Genomic DNA, 19,570 nt, shown 5'->3' on the forward strand with positions numbered 1-19,570 from the left:
ATTCAGCCCACTCATTGTCCTTACCCAAAATTGTATTGTATATAAATAAGAATTGTTAATAAAAACCTGCAAAGGAATAAAAGTAGTGTGTTATTATGTAAGGTTTGTGAATCCTTAAAAGGTAACCCTGGACGGCCACTAGCCTACCTCAGCCCAGAAAGACAACCACGTTACAAAGTATATACGAGAAAAACATTTTTTTTTTGTAATGACAATAGTATATTCAAAATTAATTTATTAAAAAATATAAATGTAAAATATTATGATTAAATGTATTTCATTACTTCCATTTTCACTTACATTCGGCAAATAGATCATAATATCTATTATTGTTTTTACTCGTTTTTATTTCGTTTTTTTGTTTTTTAGGAAAACTATAATAAAAGCAAAATAAGTTATACTAGGACGATAAACGAATAAGGATTTACACAATGATTATAGGAAGAGAATATGAATATGTATATGAGCAGCAATAATAAATCGAATCACAAAATAAACAATGTTTAAAACAATAGCATCTTTTGTCTTAGTTATTATTGTTGTTTGGATTGTGTTTAAAAGTCAATGACTTAAACAAAGAACCTGCGCTATATATTTTTCACAATCAATAATATTTCACACAAAAAGCCATAGAAAACTTAAGAATCTTTGTTTTTATAATTAATATTATTAAATATTTTTTTTATTCTTTAGCTACAGTTTGGGGGGTTTAGGTATGTGTTTGGTGTGTGGTGTATTAAGTTTGTCTTTATGATTATGTTTGCATATTATTTGTTTCTTTATTTTTGGTGAGTAAAAATAGAATAGTGCATTAGGGTATGGTTTGTCTGTGTTGTTTTTTTTTTTTTTTTTTTTTTTTGCAGGATTTGGATGTTTTCATTTATTACATTTATTATATTTTATATTGTATATCTGATGTGTATGTGTGTGATTGTGTCTATATATGAATGCATGTTATTTTTATAGAGAATTTTATTTGTTTTGAATAACCTAATTTTTTTCAAATTTAAAATATTGTTTTCTACTTTTGTTTTATTATATTTATATTAATATCCGTTTAACTTATGGTTAAAAATATAAGTTTTCGTTTCGTTATTATTATTACTATTGTTTTCAGTAATTTTATATAAAATCTTATAGAATTTTATTTCATTTATAATTCTTAAATTATATTAAATAAATGATTTTAATAAACAACTTTGTTTCTTTTTTTTAAGTTAAAATCTATTTCTATTAGATTTTTATTTAATTTTTTTTTTCAATTGTATGGATTCTATGGTTATTTGCTTATATAAGAACAACCTTGGGTTGTTCTTGTATCGTTTTGTTTATTTTTCATATAAAATATAAATATTGAGAAATATATTTATGCCGAGATTGAATGGAAAACATAGTTTTTTTACATATTGTATGAATTTTTTTTATTTGCTTGTATTTTTTTTTGATTTGTTTATTTTAATTTTTTTCAAGTTTTCGTCTCATATACAATTCTATAGTTTATCTTTATTTTATTATTATTATTATTATTATTCTATTCTCAACATCATATTTTTTTATTTTGTTCTCTTAATAATCATGACCTTAGGCCAGAAATTCTTTAACTTACATAGGAAGAAACTAAAAGTAATAGCAAATCATATAAATACAGAAGATTTTTTTAAGGAAAAAAACCCCAAAACTCACCATTGGACAAGTTGCAATGGAATGATAGTAACTCAGTAACCCGAAAAACAGTCAAATTTTAATATTCAAAAAATATACCCTAAGAAACCAAAAGTCGTCTTCCAACTAATCGGCAAAGTGAAGACAATCAAAATTTCTTGTTATTGAAATTTAAATAATCAAGTTTTCATGATACTTGAAATAAGATTATCTTGAAAATATTTTTTTTTTTTAACATTGGCCATGTCGAACTTTTAAAGATACTTTGTGTTTACAATGAGACTGAGTTCAATTTTTTGTGAGCTAACTTTCTTCAATTTTTTTTTTTATAAAAATCGATTAGTCAAAAGGTCGAGAGAAGTCGATTTTCATTTTTAGCATCCCCAGTCGATTAGTTAAAATGTTCGTCACATTCACTGGTGCTAAAAGTCCAAGTCAAAAGTTCGAGAGAAGTCGATTTTCGCTTTTAGCATCCCCAGTCGATTAGTTACAATGTTCGTCACATTCACTGGTGCTTAAAGTCCAATTTGGTGTATATTAAAAGTCGATTTATCGATTTTAGTCCAAATAAAAATGTTATAAAAATACATTCAGGACCATAAAAAGATTAGCATCAATTGCATGTCTCTAGTTGATTTGTTGACGGAAATATAAGCCTATTAGTAAATTTTGGCTAAGGTTGTTTTGCGTATTTCGACCAGTCGATTTTAGCCAACATAACTTTTGTCCACAGACAAACTTTAAACGTCAAATAAAAATACAGACCATTTATGTAAAGACTATCGTTAAATTCTCATTTATAGATAATTTTTACGAAGGAAAAAGGCAATTGTTAATTTTTTTTTTACTATGTTCACAACTATTCCCAAAATCTGGGACATTTGAAATTCCGACTTTTTATGGGAAAGCGATTTGCAAATAGTGAGGATGTAGAAAAAAAATTGTCCAAAAATGTGAACGCTTCGAGCTGTTCGAGCAAATTTTGGCCTACATCAAATGTCGATTGGCCGACAGTGATATTATTTCGTATTTCGACCAGTCGATTTTAGCCAACATAGCATTAACCCACAGACAAACTTTAAACATCAAATAATAATACAGACCATTTATGTAAAGACTATCGTTAAATTCTCATTTATAGATAATTTTTACGAAGGAAAAAGGCAACTGTTAAATTTTTTTACTATGTTCACACAATTCCCTAAATCTCCTTTTTTATATGGGACATTTGAAATCCAGACTTTTTAAGGGAAAGCGATTTGCAAATTTCGATAGTGAGGATGTAGAACAAAAATTGTCCAAAAATGTATATGCTTCGAGCTATTCGAGCAAATTTTGGTCTACATCAAAATTTCGATTGGCCGTCAGTGATAATCGTGAAATGCCGATTATGATATACATAAAAAATTTATTGTTCGATATTAAGCAACGATTGGGGCAGTTTGATGTACACAGCGTTGTATTTATAGCTCATTGTGTCACAGTTGGTCCCATTACAAAAACAAAGTCCAAGTTCATCGAACATATTTTTGTTAGCGTTGCCCACAAAGGCAAAAACTAAAAATTTTTGGAAGAGGACAATCATATTTTTTTATGTGCCTTTAGAATGTGTTATTCAGCAATCAGCTCATCTTTTACACCATATTTTTTCTTAAAGGTATGAATTTTTATACATACATACTCGTACTCATTCGGGTTTCCACAATTTATTGACTTATCACATTCAGTCTCTTTCCAATATTTTAACATTGTCCATTTGTGTGTTTTTGAAACTAGTAAGATTTTTTTTGGTAAGAGTTATAAGGACAGATAAAAAACTAAAAAAAATAGGAAATAATAAACAAAATCGTTAAATTAATTAATAACAATCTTAGCATTAAAAAAAATCTATATACGTTTAAAAAAAATGTTTTCGCTTAAAGCTTTAAATAAAATAAAAAATAATAACTAAAAAAACATATAAAAATAATTAAAAAAAGAGTAGTGATAAAAGAGTAGTGATATAGAATGGCAGCTGGTATTAACCATTTACAGCCAACTTTTTTTTTGGTGAGAAGAAAAATCTTTATATATAAAAAAAGGAAAAATTAAAAACAAAAAGAAAAGGAAAAAGGAAAGCAATTACAATAGAAGTTGTATTATAGTAATATAAGAGTGTAAATGTGCTTAGCACTGCTAATCTAGCATTTTGCCAAAAAACAAAATATTTAACAAATCATTAAACGATAACTAAATTTGCGGCGAATTTATAGCCGTGGACGTTGAGGCGGCCATGCTGGTTGTATTTGAATTAATAATATCATCACTAGAAGCTTTCTGGGTATGTGTGGCTGTTGTCGTTGTGGTTGCTGTGATTTCAGGTGTCTGTGGTATTTGCGTTTCATCATCTTGGCTGATGGTATTGTTTAAATCACCAATACTCGCAGCAGCATTTGATTTTTCATCTTTACACGACTTCAATGGATTTTCAATATCATCACCATCCACATCATCTTCTTTAGATGATTTTGGTCTTTCTGGTGATGTTATTGTGATGTTATTACTACTTGTATTGTTGTTGTTATTCGTTGTGCTCGTATTTGTAGTGGTAGTGGAGGATGAATTACAATTGAAGGCACTGCCTTGGGAATTATTGCCTCCACCACCGCAACCCTCATCACTGCTCTCTGGTACGGGTGTTGTATTCTGTTCACTTTCCATGGTCTCATCTAAAGCCACTTGATTATTGTTTGAATTGGGAGAGTTGCTTTCTTCTTTTTGCATTAAAATCAATATGCTTTTGATATAGGTTTCCATGGTCAACAGAAGTTTGATACGTTTATCATGTTCGTCCATAATACGATCATCAGCAGCTTTTTTATTGGTATTTTTCTCGGTTTGTTTACAATTTGTTGCTGCTGCTGCTGCCGCCGCCGCTGCAGATGTTGTTGGTGCTTCCAATGATTTATTATCGTTACTGGGAGATTTTCTAGCCTCTTTATCACTACTTTTGTCTGTGTTTTGAATGTCTTCGGCGATATCCTTAAGCGGTTTATTATTATCCTCACTCTTATTTTCCTCAAAATCCTTTGCATCTTTCTTTGATGGTTCCTCATGCATTTGATTTTCGCCTTCGTCATTTTTTTGGCACGTAAAGGCAATTTTATCAATATCTTGGTTGTCTGTAGCTCCATTGTTGTCACCATCCATCGCCTCGTCGTTTTGATTCTCGTTCTGATCTTTAGCAATATCCTTAGAAGTTGTAGATGTATCACATTCCTTATTTTCTTCATTGTCCAACTTAAGTTTCTTATGGGGGAACAATTCTTTAACAGAAAAAAGAGAAATAAATAGAAATTATTATGAGATTGTATTTCTATGGTGGTCCATTATATAGATTTGGCACAAATTAAAAGAGAATAGTAGTAGTAGTTACGAACAATGCTGAGTTCGTCTGGATCAAAACTCGTCAATCATTAGATCTCGGATAAGACTAAAACATATGTTAAAATTTTATTTCAATACAAAATGTCAAAATTTTATTTCTATAGATAATTTTATCCAAATTTTATTTCTATAGAAAATTTTGTCAAAATTTTATTTCTATAGAAAGTTTTGTCAAAGTTTCATTTCTATAGAAAATTTTGTCAATATTTTAGTTCTATAGAAAATTTTGTTAAAATTTTATTTCTATAGAAAATTTTGTCAAAATTTTATTTCAATACAAAATTTTGTACAAATTTTATTTCTATAGATAATTTTATCAAAATTTTATTTCTATAGATAATTTTATCAAAATTTTATTTCTATAGATAATTTTGTCAAAATTTTATTTCTATAGAAAATGTTGTCAAAATTTTATTTCTATAGAAAATTTTGTCAAAGTTTTATTTCAATACAAAATGTTGTCAAAATTTTATTTCTATAGAAAATTTTGTCAAAATTTTATTTCTATAGATAATTTTATCAAAATTTTATTTCTATAGATAATTTTATCAAAATTTTATTTCTATAGAAAATTTTGTCAAAATTTTATTTCTATAGAAAATTTTGTCTAAATTTTATTTCTATAGAAAATTTTGTCTAAATTTTATTTTTATAGAAAATTTTGTCAAAATTTTATTTCTATAGAAAATTTTGTCAAAATTTTATTTCTATGGAATTTTGTTAAAATGGTTAGCATTGTTTGTAATTCTGGTGAAATTTCTGATGGTTTCCAAGAGTCTCTAAGTGGTTTCACTGTAATGTGGAACGCCTTCGGCTATAATAAGGACGTCCCTTGTCATTGAGCTTAACATGAAATCGGGCAGCACTCAGTGATAAGAGAAGTTCACCTCTGTGATATCACGAGAGACTGTATAATGTAAATGAGCCTGAAATATCGGGCTGCCACCTAACCTATATCGGTCCAGAGTTTGATATAGCCCCCATACAAAACCGAAAACCGTGATTACCCATCCAAAATGTCGTGCGCGAGTCACGAAAATAATATCTTCGTGAGTGTGCGTGAGTAACGAATTACGTTCACGAAAATAATCCCGCTCACCAACATAAAACGCTTAAGAATTCATTCATTTACAATTTTAGTGATACCTGCTATGTTAAGAGTTTAATAACGCTCTCGATTTTAATCGTGCTCATAATTTCAGACACGTACCTCAGGCAAATTACTCATAAAATTATTCGTGATTCACGACGTTTCTCGTGAGTGACGATATTTTTCGTGAGTCACGGTATTTTTCGTGAGTCACGACATTTTCGTGCGTGAGTGTGCGAGAGTACAAATTTTCTTTTCGTGAGTGTGCGTGAACGTGAAACCAACCAAAAAAATCATGCGCGAGTGTGCGTAAGATTTTTCCGTCGTGAGTGTGCGTGAGTAAAATATTACTCACGTGCACATCTACAATATATACCCTTGTCTGTTTTACTACCAATTTGTGGACAAATGCTATAGAAACTTGTCTAATCACATACTGTAATTATAAGATTGTAAATCTTGTTGTATGTGATACAATAAATAAATAAAAATATGGTGTGATTTGGTCCACATTTTGATATATCCCCCATATAGCCCGATCTCCTGATTTGATTTCTTGGGCTTTTAGATACCTTAATTTTCTTCGGTTTGCGACATAAGTTCACCGAATATGGTGCGTATCGCTCTACGTTTTGATATAGCCCCCATATAGCCCGATTTCCCAATTTGACTTCTCGGGCTTCTAGACACCACGGTTTTTATCCAATTTGCGTGAAATTCAAAATTTAAGGGTATCCATGTTTTGGTAAAGCTCCCATGTTGGTATATATGTTTGCTTGGCAGAGAATCTGTCATCAAATTCAAGTAACCCGACGAAGAGTTTTCAAAGGTGGTATTTAAGATTCGACCTGGCCCAACTTAAGGCCGTATTTAATTGTTTAAAATAAGGGGTTTGCCAATTTTTAGAAATTTTCATTTGTATGCATTATACAAATTACTTACCATCTTCTGCAATTTCTTGATAACGGGAACTTTTGTACAACAAAGCCTTTAGGGAACCCCTCAATTGTTTGCGTACAGAGGCGGGTATACCAGTACATTGAGCAAATACACGAATGGCAAACAAATCACCACATAAATCATCCAGATCCTCTTTAGAATGCATGGAATAACTTATTGAATAGAGCAAGCGAGCTATGGGCAGTTGAGAAGAAACCTAAAATTAAACCAAAAAAAAAAGAATTGAATATTACAAAAATAAACGTTAAGAATATGATCCGCATAATATTTACCTTGGGATAGTAAATTTCCAAAAATCCTCTAATATACTGATCACTTAGTGAAACACGACAATCACGTAATATTGTGTGAATATACTCAATTAAATATTGACAATTAAGCAATAATTCAGCATATCTGAAATTGGAAAAAAAAATTAAGATCAAAATCTCCCGATCTCTAATTGTATCAACTTACTTATTGGTGCTTTTATTATTGTAAATGCCCACCCAGAATTTGGGGAACAAATTAAAGCCCAATGGTGCTGCTTCAATTGCAACAAGACAACTTAATCGCACTAGAGTATCATTCAATTGATTTGTATTTACAGCCATACGCATCATTACATCTAAAAAGTCATGATAGGGCCTATAGAAGGCCTCAACTTGAGCATCGTACTCGAAATCTACACCACGATGCAATAGTTCACTATGGGGTATACACATTTGTACCATGGGTCTTGGTGGTCTTGGCATATTTTTGGTCAAAGCCGGCCATGTTGTCTTGCCACCGCGTCGAGGAAAATATGGTCCCAAGGGACCAATGGCATTTGGAGGAGCACTCGCCGCCGATAGATGGCAGTTTATAAGAATCGGTGCTAGTATACTGGTGATATCCAAATTTGGATTACGCACAAGCTCTTTCAAAACATCCAACGATAGGCGCAATAATTCTGGTGGGTTATAGGTATTCAAAAATGTGGCCAACCTTTTGACAGCATCTGGTAGGCCCTTTAACAGAGCCGTATGTTGTTGATGTTGCCTAAGGAAATGTTGTTGCTGCAATTGTTGTTGCATTTGTTGTAACTGTATCTGTTGCATTTGTTGTTGCAATTGTTTTTCTTTTTGTTGCTGTTGCGTTTGCTGTGGCGACTGTTGAGATTGTTGTTGCTGTTGTTTTAGCTGCTCCTGCTGTTTTTGCAATTGTTGTACTTGCTGTTCCAATTGTTGTTGCTGTTTCTTACTGGCCGTATTATCGAGACGCGTACTTAAACGTAAAGTACTTAAGAGAAGAACCATTTCGCTGAGTAATTCTTGCAAATCACCCGATACATGGCAGGCAGTGGCCTCGTGATGCATGGAATGTAAGGTATGCAAAGCTTCAAAGCACATCTCTAAACCACCATTGTAAATGACCAAGAGACGATCCTCTTCATTGTCGACTAAAAATTTGTAGAGAACAGTAATACATTAATAATGTGGACTTTTGGATTAGTGATTATAGCATTATCTGTCAAAATTAAAATAATTGCTCAATAAATCTCCAAAGTAATAAATAAACACACACAAGAAATGCAAATCGCTGAAAAAGCTTTACAACTCCTGCAAATATTTTTCCCACGAAAATGACGATTTTCTTCTATCGACAAATTTGTCAAAATTTTATTTCTATAGAAAATTTTATCAACATTTTATTTCTATAAAAAAATTGTATCAAAATTTTAGTTCTATAGATTATTTTGTCAAAAATTTATTTCTATAGAAAATTTTCTCAAAATTTAATTTCTATAGAAAATTTTCTCAAAATTGTATTTCTACAGAAAATTTTATCAAAATTATTTTTCTACAGAAAATTCTATCATCATTTTATTTCTATAACAATTGTTGTCAATATTTTATTTCTATAAAAAATTTTATCAACATTTTATTTCTATAGAACATTTTGTCAAAATTTTATTTCTACAGAAAATTTTATCAACATTTTATTTCTAAACAAATTTTGTCAAAATTTTATTTCTATAAAAAATTTGTCAAAATTTTATTTCTATAGAACATTTTATCAACATTTTATTTCTATAAAAAAAATTATTTCTATAGAAAGTTTTATCAAAATTTTCTTTCTTAGAATATTTTGTCAAAATTTTATTTTTATAGAATATTTTTTTCAAAATTGTATTGCTATACAACATTTTATCAAAATTTTATTTCTATTTTAGTTCCAATAGAAAATTTTGTCAAAATTTTAGTTCCAATAGAAAATTTTGTCAAAATTTTAGATGCAATAGAAAATTTTGTCAAAATTTTATTTTTCTATAGAAATAAAATTTTGACAAAATTTTATTTCTATAGAAAATTTTGTCAACATTTTATTTCTACAGAAAATTTTGTCAAAATTCTATTTCTATAGAAAATTTTTTCAAAATTTTATTTCTATAGAACATTTCGTCAAAATTTTATTTCAATAGAAAATTTTGTCAAAGTTTTATTTCTATAGAAAATTTTATCTAAATTTTAGTTCCAATAGAAGATTTTGTCAAAATTTTATTTCTATAGAAAATTTTCTTTTTTTTGTCAAAATTTTATTTCATTCGTTTTGTTTTGTTATTGTTGTTTTTTTTCTTTAATCATTGTTGTTGTTTTTAACCAACAGAGGAAAATAACGTTTGTCAAATTTATTTGGGCAAAGCCCAATAGACTGCAAGATGGTTGGATGGACGCACGTTTCGGAATTACCACATCAGCATCCTCTACTTGCAGCAAAACTATCAACCAATTATCAGTATAAATTCAGACAGTTCACTAAACCCAAAAGTGAACCACACTTGAACCTTCCGAAAAAAGGATGATAGACGGCTTATGCCGAAATAAATTCGTACATGTCTCTTTTTCCTTTTCCTCTGTTGGTTAAGCTACACTTGTAGTTTAGTCAATACATGGTTTTAAGCTGAAATCAAAAACAATAACAAAAAATTTATTTCTATAGAAATTTTGTCAAAATTTTATCTTTATATTGTTATTTTTTTGTCAAAATTTTATTTCTATAGAAAATTTTGTCAAAATTTTATTTCTATAGAAAATTTTCTTTTTTTTTGTCAAAATGTTATTTCTATAGAAAATTTTGTCAAAAATTTATTTCTATAGAAAATTTTGTCAAAATTTTATGTCTATAGAAAATTTTGTCAAAATTTTATTTCTATAGAAAATTTTGTCAAAATTTTATTTCAATAGAAAATTTTGTCAAAAAATTATTTTTATAGAAAATTTTGTCAAAAAATTATTTCTATAGAAAATTTTGTCAAAATTTTATTTCTATAGAAAATTTTGTCAAAGTTTTATTTCTATAGAAAACTTTGTCAAAAAAATATTTCTATAGAAAATTTTGTCAAAATTTTATTTCTATAGAAAATTTTGTCAAAATTTTATAAGAAAATTGGCTGAAATTTTGTAATATTAATATGTTCCACAATAGCCTCTTACGAGATTGTAGCATACGAAATGTGATATTGTAAGTTAAACTTGATTTAAACTAGAAACTAGGCAAATCGTATCGGAATCACTTAGTACTTCCCTCGAGTTTTTTGTATAATTAATTTCATCTGACATGTATGTGATTTAGACTGTATGACATTTTCAAATTTTGTACTCAAGGATACACTGAAACTGATTATTTCAAAAACAACCCAAATAGGTTTCATTTAACATTTATCAGTTTCAATAGTTCTCTAAAGTATTATTCGGTACTGGAAGGGTTAAGAACATTTATTTATCATATCATATAATACTTACCCAATATTCTAAAAGCATTTATTAGGGTGCCCCATGAAACTCTCGCATCTAAACCTGTTAAATAAGCCGACAATGTTGTTCGACGGAATGTGGTAACTTCATGTTTTTCCTGTTCACTGGCATCCATGTGACGTGTAGCAAAAAGTGTCATTAGCTTAAAAAGCTCATCAACAGCTGCTGCATATTGGGTAGGATGGGGTGTTATATTTTTGAAAGCCCATTGCAAATTTTGATGAGCTGCTAGTTGACGTGTTAGACTACGACTTTGTTCACAGCATAAACGTAATAAGCCATAGTAGGCAGGTAACATGGCACGATTATAGGCCACAATTTCCGAATCGTCATGATCAGCTCTAATGAGGAGATTAAAAAAAAAAACAAAAAAGTCAAAACAAATTATTAAAAAAGTACCATGGGAAATAAGTGTATCCAAATATCAAGCCAATATTATATTCTGTGACGACAAATATTGGAATATTTTTTTAATCGTTTGGTGATAAACATCAATTGGAACTGGCTATTATTCGCAGGGGTGTCTCCTAATTTAATAGACCCTAATTTTTTAATTAGGGTCTATTAAAAAAATACTTACAATATATAATTAAATGCTATATTCCTTGTGATTTCAGGACAATTTGCCACAATCAAAGCATTTTCGGGACAATCAACAATGGTATGATGCCAAAATGCTAATAAAGCATGTTTATTGTGATGGGCTGGCACACTGGGCTCTGATAAACGTGGATGAAATAGATCCCACAAAGCACGCATATAAGGACCCATCTGCAAAAGATAATATACACAATGAAATAGAAAAACCCATAACCCAAATGAAGACAAAATAAAACAACAACAAAAAAACAATTACCATAGCCTTTTCAGTCTTCGAAGCCATGCAATAGCCTAATAGGCTAAAGTAAGATGTCAATTTTGTGGTACCATGAACACCAATATCGGCATAAGCTCTAGCCGGTCTTAATAAACGCAATAAGAGATTTATAATATTATGAAGTATTATTTGAGCATCGTTACTAAGTTCACTATAAACAAAAAGAGAGGAGAACAAAATGTTACCATCAATGCTATATTATTCAGTTAATTTAGTATACTATGCAGTATGCCCACTCACCGATAGATATGAGATGATGAAGTCGATGAGAGTTTGTGCAGCGAATGTATACGGAAATTAGCCCTGAATGGTTGTGAAGGAACCAACGAGACTAACAAATAAGCGGCAGCTAAAATACAAAATAAGCTCCTATGGTTAAGCATAGTCCTAATATTTCTCACATTTAATTTGGCTTACCATTACGAACTCTAGAATTGTGATGGGCCAGCAGGTACTGTTCGACCCATGTATCAGCCGATTGTAAAATCCATGCATGAGCAATTTTATTTTTCGGAGCTTGGAAAGCTAACCAATCCAATGCCGACTGTGGACAATATTCAGCAGCATCCCATACACGTTGTAAGACTAATTGCGAAAAACAAGGTAAACCCGAAGGTCCACCTTGAGTTTCTGTCAATAGGGTGAGTAGTTTAAAGAATGGTCCACAAAGCTCGGTGTGTTTAGTAACCGAAGTGAATAACATTGTTATTATCTGATTGGCCAAACGTTCATCCCAGCGACAGAGAGCATGTATTAAATGTCTAGTTTGATGCGGATTAATGTTATCTTTAATTTGCTGATACAAAAATGGGAATCCCTGGAATACAAGAACAGAAAAAAATAAAGTTGTAGTGATTCTAATGAGAATAAAACATGAGTTTTTCAAAAATTTATAAATTGGAATTTTCGATTTTCTTGAAATTTGCAAAGGTGGAATTTTCAACTTTTCCTTTCCAAAGTTGAATAAATCGATTTTTGGAAATTACCGCTTTTGTAAATATTGAAAATTCGGCTTTTGACGACGCGACTTTTTGATCGCCTTTCAATTCAAAGTTCATTTTTTTAATTTTATCGTTAAAATTCGATTGTACACAAAAAAATATCACCGATATATTTCCAATTAAAAAGTTGATCGAAGCTGAAATTTTTTTCAATTAAAAAATTAATTGATACAATTAATTTTCTTTCATGGGACCGGGGTGTCCACTTCTGAGATGTTTTAATTGTGAGCATCTGGGAATACAATAATTTTGGCCAAAATCGCCAACCAAAAAAAAAAAGACTACATAAAAAATCGACCTTTCAAAATTTAAAAAAGTTGACTTTTTAATAATCTCAAAAGTGGAATTTTTCATTTAAAAAAAAAGTTGGCTATTAATAATCGCAAATGTCACACTTTTCAAAATTTGAAAATTTGTTTATTTAAATTGAATTGTTATTTATATATTATTTTTATTATAATTTTCTATCTGCTCATTGCGGTATTCTTGAGGTATTTACTATATTAACCACTCATAAGGGGATAAAATTCATAAGACCGTGGGTGTCCACTTCTGATATGTTTCAATTGTGGACATCTGGGAATACAATAATTTTGGCTCAAATCGACTTTGAACAAAAAAAAACTACATAAAAATCGATCTTTTCAAAATTTAAAAAGGTTGACTTTTTAATAATCTCAAAAGTGGATTTTTTTTAAATTTAAAAAAGATGACTTTTAATAATCGCAAATGGCACAATTTTCAAAATTTGTATTTTTTTTTTTTTTTGAAAGGTGAAAACGTTTCTTTTTTAAAATTTTAACATTTGAAATTCGAAAGTCAACTTTTTATGTAAAAAGTTGCTGTGGTTCGGTTTTCAAAGAGAGAAAACTTTTTTTTTAATTGACTTTTGCGAATGTTAAACTTGGCAAAATGTAGAAAAATCGAAAAATCAACTCTTCGAAATTTTTAAAACATTCGAAAGTTAACTTTTTAATTTAAAAGTCGCTGTGACTCAATTTGCGAATAAAGCAAATATACATTTGTCACATTTAGCAATTTTTTACTTCGACTTCTCGGTTATTTTTTGTCAAAAATTCGAAAACTCAATTTTGAACATTTGTGACCCTAAACTGAAAAACACCACAGTCTTCAAGTTCTCAACTTACCTTTCCTCCTGCTATAGCATTATAATCCTTGGGAGATAATTTTAAACGTAAATCTTGTCCACGTGATCTTTCCACCAAACTTGCTACCAAGGCAATCATTTTATCCAAAGATGCTGGTCTTGTTTTATCCACCGACAAAGCCTCATCCGATGAATTATCTTCATTATCAGATCCGACTTCAAGCTTTTTAAAATAGAAATAAAAAATTAAAATAAATATAGAAAATTTATTTGCTTTGAAAGTTGTTTTGTTTTTTTTGTATACTTACATTATCATGAGTCTTATTGCCCAAATAGAAATCGGCTACACTTTTTATTACTCCTATACGCAAAAGGAATAATGTCTCTTCATCTCCCATACGTGAAAATTCGAATAGTAAACCAAAGAATTCGGAAAGATTACGTAAGTGAGCTTTAGCACCATGTTCCATTAATATGGTTAAGGAACTTATGAAACGGGTAACACATGATGCAGTTCCAATTACCTCTTTGTCATCAATATCCGATTCTGTCTTCAAATACAAATGACAATGAGTTGATCTGAAATATAAATTTAAAATTAATATTAGCTTAGAATTTTTCAGAGATAAAAGTTTTAATAAAAAAAATAAGAGAGAAAAAGATTAAGTCTGGAGAAGTCCATTACATATCATATAACAAGATGCTGTGATTTAGTGGCGATCAACAACATTTTTTTGACAAAATTTTTTATAGAAATAAAATCTTGACAACATTTTTTATAGAAATAAAATTTTGACAAAATTTTCTATACAAATAAAATAAAAATTTTCTATAGAAACACAATTTTGACACAATTTCTTATAGAAATAAAATTTTGACAAAATTTTCTATAGGAATAAAATTTTGTCAAAATTTTCTATAGAAATAAAATTTTGACAAAATTTTCTATAGAAATAAAATTTTGAAAAATTTCCTATAGAAATAAAATTTTGACAACATTTTCTATAGAAATAAAATTTTGACAACATTTTCTATAGAAATAATATTTTGACAAAATTTTCTTAGAAATAAAATTTTTACAAAATTTTTTATAGAAATAAAATTTTGAAAAAATTTTCTATAGAAATACAATTTTCTATAGTAATAAAATTTTGACAAAATTTTCTATAGAAATTAAATTTTGACAAAATTTTCTATAAAAATAAAATTTTGGCAAAATTTTCCATAGAGATAAAATTTTGACAAAATTTTTCCACAGAAATAATAGAAATAAAATTTTAACAAAATTTTCTATAGCAATACAATTTTGACAAAATTTTCTATAGAAATAAAATTTTGACAAAATTTTCTTTAGAAATAAAATACAAATTTTGACAAAATTTTTATAGAAATAAAATAAAAATTTTGACAAATTTTTTATAGAAAAAATATTTTGACAAAATGTTCTATAGAGATAAAATTTTGACAAAATTTTCTATAGAAATAAAGTTTATAGAAATAAAATTTTGACAACATTTTCTATAGAAATAAAATGTTGATAAAATTTTCTATAGAAATAAAATTTTGACAAAATTTCTATACAAATAAAATTTTGACAAAATTTTCTATAGAAATAAAATTTTGACAAAATTTTCTATAGAAATAAACTTTTGATAAAATTTTATAGAAATAAAATTTTGACAACATTTTCTATAGAAATAAAATTTTGACAAAATTTCCTAGAGAAATAAAATTTTGACAAAATTTCTATACAAATAAAATTTTGACAAAATTTTCTATAGAAATAAAATTTTGATAAAATTTTCTATAGAAATAAAATTTTGATAAAATTTTCTATAGAAATAGAATTTTGACAAAATTTTCTATAGAAATAAAATTTTGACAAAATTTTCTATAGAAATAAAATTTTGACAAAATTTCTATACAAATAAAATTTTGACAAAATTTTCTATAGAGATAAAATTTTGATAAAATTTTCTATAGAAATAAAATTTTAACAAATTTTGACAAAATTTTCTATAGAAATAAAATTTTAACAAAATTTTCTATAGAAATAAAATTTTGACAAAATTTCTATACAAATAAAATTTTGACAAAATTTTCTATAGAAATAAAGTTTATAGAAATAAAATTTTGACAAAATGTTCTATAGAAATAAAATTTTGACAAAATTTTCTATAGAAATAAAGTTTATAGAAATAAAATTTTGACAACATTTTCTATAGAAATAAAATTTTGACAAAATTTTCTAGAGAAATAAAATTTTGACAAAATTTCTATTGTTTGTTGTTTTTGTTTTTTTGACCTTTTTGTTTATTACCTTCTGTTTCTTATTGTAAATTCAAGCTCGAGGTCAGAGTTTTATTTTCTGTTTTATTTGTACACTTCGATATTTCTGTGTGGTAACAGCAACAGAAATGAGAGGACAACACCAGTGACATAGGTTTTAATTTTATGTATTTAATTTATTCCCGTCGATGATTTCCGAAGGAGATCGAAATATCGAAGTGTAAAAATAAAACAGAAAATAAAACTCTGACTTCGAGCTTGAATTTACAATAAGAAACAGAAGGAAATAAAATTTTGATAAAATTTTCTATAGAAATGGAATTTTGACAAAATTTTCTATAGAAATAAAATTTTGACAAAATTTTCTACAGAAATAAAATTTTGACAAAATTTTCTATAGAAATAAAATTTTGACAAAATTTTCTATATAAATAAAATTTTAACAAAATTTTCTATGGAAATAAAATGTTGACAAAATTTTCTATAGAAATAAAATTTTGACAAAATTTCTATACAAATAAAATTTTGACAAAATTTTCTATGGAATAAAATTTTGACAAAATTTTCTATGGAATAAAATTTTGATAAAATTTTCTATAGAAATAAAATTTTAGTCCTATATGTGCATATTTTAATATATATAACGCCCAACTTTCGTAAATCTGGTCTTGTACGAAACTAAAAAAAAAAATCTCTATAATTCCCTATTTTATTTGTTTTTGTTCTTTATGTAAACTTAGTTCCGCAAAAGAAAGCCTTCGAAAAAACCCCAAAACTTTCTCAACATATTAGACGTTAACAACAATAACTTCATAATGCTGGCGTCTAACACTCAATTATTTACTCCAAAAAAATAATAAAAACAAAACATGTGTGTTATTTACACAAATGTTTTTCACGGTCATTAGCGTTGAAGTTAAAGATAGTGCCTAACTTTCTTGGTTATTAATAATTATACGGAAATCAGTTTATTTCATCAACTATAACGTAGTGAATATATAATAAAATATGAAATTATTCGTGTCTTTCATCCTTATAGCTGTGCTATATAATTGTCATGTTTCGGCATTTTTACCTTTAAATGCAATAGAAGATATTTTTAATCCAGAATATGATGACGAGAAGACGACCACAATTGTTCCGGAAATGAAACACAAGAAGAAACACGAACCAACTGATTTTCTAGATAAATTAATGACAACAATAAGAACAACAAAATCGGAATTTTTGAATATGTTAGAGGATATTTCCGATGTAAGTATCTTGGAATAATTCAATTACTTTACAAAGTTTCATACCCACAGGAAATCAAAACAAATGTCGATCATTGTAAGATTAGTTTTCTTCGCTATGAGCCAAATGTAGCTGTCGGTTATCCTTATGATCGTTCGCAATAATGATGTTTAATTTTGACTATATTGTACATTTGAAGAATTGATGTTTGTTTTTTGTATATTTTTTTACATACCATAGAACTTTTTGGACTTGTTTTCAACAACCTCAGATGTACACCACAAAAACAATACAAAAAAGCTAGCAGATATGACGAAGACGACAACTACCACTATGTCTCCAAATGATATCGCTGCTAGCTTATCCAGTCAAACTACGACAACTACTACCATGTCCCCACATAATATTGCTGATGGCGCATCCAGTCTAAAACCAATAACAACAACAGTTAGTCCTCCCGAAAAAACAACAGAATCCGAACCATGGTAAACACTCAATGTACAATATGATTTTTGAATAAAACTCCGCCTTTATTTGTTGTTAATTGACCTTTTTACTGGGGATAAAAAAGAACAACAGGTTCCCTGCCAGAATTTCAAAGTTCGTTTTCATCTGTCATGGGGGAAATGCACCAAAAAGTACGAAATGGACATGCAAGTATTTTGCCATCACTATTATTACAAAAATTAAGAGCTAAACACATAGTACATTGGTGAAAAATTTTTGACATTCGAAATGGAATATTTTTTCGGTTATTTTTCCAGGCATGCTACCTCGATCAAAGAGAAACACACTGGTTGATATACGCAGATACATCAGCAAAATTTTGAAGTAAACGAAAAAATCAGAATCTGAATCATTGTTACACTGGGAATTGTTTGGGTATAGTCGTGAGGCAAAAGGACGTTAATTCGTGACCACGCCCAAAAAATCACAATTTCGATGAAAAACCTCAAAAAAATTCTAAATTTTATATAAAAACTTGTTTTGGCCATATCTCCTTAAATATGCGCCCTAGAGACAAAAGGACGTTAATTCGTGACAACCCCCAAAAAATTAAAATTTCGATGAAAAACCTCAAAAAAATTCAAATTTTTAATGAAAAACTTGTTTTGGCCATATATCCTTAAATATGCGTCTTATAGCCAAAATGACGTTAATTCGTGACCACCCCAAAAAATCACAATTTCGATGAAAAACCTCAAAAAAATTATAAATTTTATGTAAAAAACTTGTTTTGGCCATATCTCCTTAGATATGGGTCTTAGACCCAAAAGGACGTTAATTCGTGACCACCAACAAAAAATCAAAATTTCGATGGAAATACTCAAAAACTACAATCTTTTATATGAACAACTTTTTTTGTCCATATCTCCTTAAATATGCGTCCTACAGTCAAAAGGACGGTAATTCGTGACCACCCCCAAAAAATTAAAATTTCGATGAAAATCCTCAAAAAATTCAAAATTTTATATGAAAAACTTGTTTGGCGTTATCTCCTTAAATATGCGTCCTAGAGCCAAAAGGACGTTAATTCGTAACCTCCCCCAAAAAATCAAAATTTCCATGAAAATCCTCAACAAATTCAAAATTTTATGTGACACACATGTTTTGGCCATATCTCCTTAAATATGCGTCCTAGAGCCAAAATGACCTTAATTGGAGACCACCCCCAAAAAATAAAAATTTCGATAAAAATCCTCAAAAAATTCAAATTATTATACTTGATTTGGCCTCCTTAAATATGCGTCCTATAGCCAAAAAGACCTTAGTTCGGGAACACCCCCAAAAAATCAAAATTTCGATGGAAAACCTCACAAAATACAAATTTTTATATGAAAAACTTGTTTTAGGCATATCTCCCTAAATATGCGTCCTAGAGGCAAAAGGGCGTTAATTCGTGACCAACCCCAAAAAATCAAAATTTCGATGAAAATCCCCCAAAAAAAAACAAAATTTTATATGAAAAACCTTAAATATGCGTTCTAGAGCCAAAAAGACGTTAATTCGTGACCACCCCCAAAAAATCATTTTGATATTTTGTGAAACAACTAGAGCTTATTAAAATTCGTTGAAGAAAACGAAAAAATCAGCACCTTAAACATTGTTAAGCTTGGAATAGGTTAGGTTAGGTTATGTGGCGGCCCG

General features: G+C 28.6%; 2 protein-coding genes across 2 annotated transcripts in view; one reads left to right on the plus strand and one right to left on the minus strand.

Moving 5' to 3' along the window:
• Positions 1-832: 832 nt before the first annotated feature.
• Positions 833-19,570, minus strand: part of puf (ubiquitinyl hydrolase 1 puf) — a 37,360-nt gene continuing 18,622 nt past the window's right edge. Inside the window, exons 15-25 of the mRNA XM_075291482.1 lie at positions 14,209-14,479; positions 13,941-14,123; positions 12,209-12,608; positions 12,032-12,140; positions 11,771-11,942; positions 11,495-11,685; positions 10,903-11,255; positions 7,595-8,558; positions 7,411-7,534; positions 7,121-7,334; positions 833-4,967 (exon numbers count right to left, since the gene is read on the minus strand). Of these exons, the coding sequence (XP_075147597.1) occupies positions 3,892-4,967; positions 7,121-7,334; positions 7,411-7,534; positions 7,595-8,558; positions 10,903-11,255; positions 11,495-11,685; positions 11,771-11,942; positions 12,032-12,140; positions 12,209-12,608; positions 13,941-14,123; positions 14,209-14,479 (4,057 nt within the window). The 3' untranslated portion in view covers positions 833-3,891. The remainder of the gene's footprint in view (positions 4,968-7,120; positions 7,335-7,410; positions 7,535-7,594; positions 8,559-10,902; positions 11,256-11,494; positions 11,686-11,770; positions 11,943-12,031; positions 12,141-12,208; positions 12,609-13,940; positions 14,124-14,208; positions 14,480-19,570) is intronic.
• On the plus strand, positions 17,140-17,966 carry LOC142221715 (uncharacterized). Its single transcript, XM_075291496.1, has 2 exons — positions 17,140-17,443; positions 17,663-17,966. Exons 1-2 carry the CDS (start codon positions 17,198-17,200, stop codon positions 17,909-17,911), a joined length of 495 nt encoding a protein of 164 aa, XP_075147611.1. The 5' UTR covers positions 17,140-17,197; the 3' UTR covers positions 17,912-17,966.

Source organism: Haematobia irritans, chromosome 1 (genome assembly GCF_050003625.1).
Source record: "Haematobia irritans isolate KBUSLIRL chromosome 1, ASM5000362v1, whole genome shotgun sequence".
Taxonomy (NCBI): domain Eukaryota; kingdom Metazoa; phylum Arthropoda; class Insecta; order Diptera; family Muscidae; genus Haematobia; species Haematobia irritans.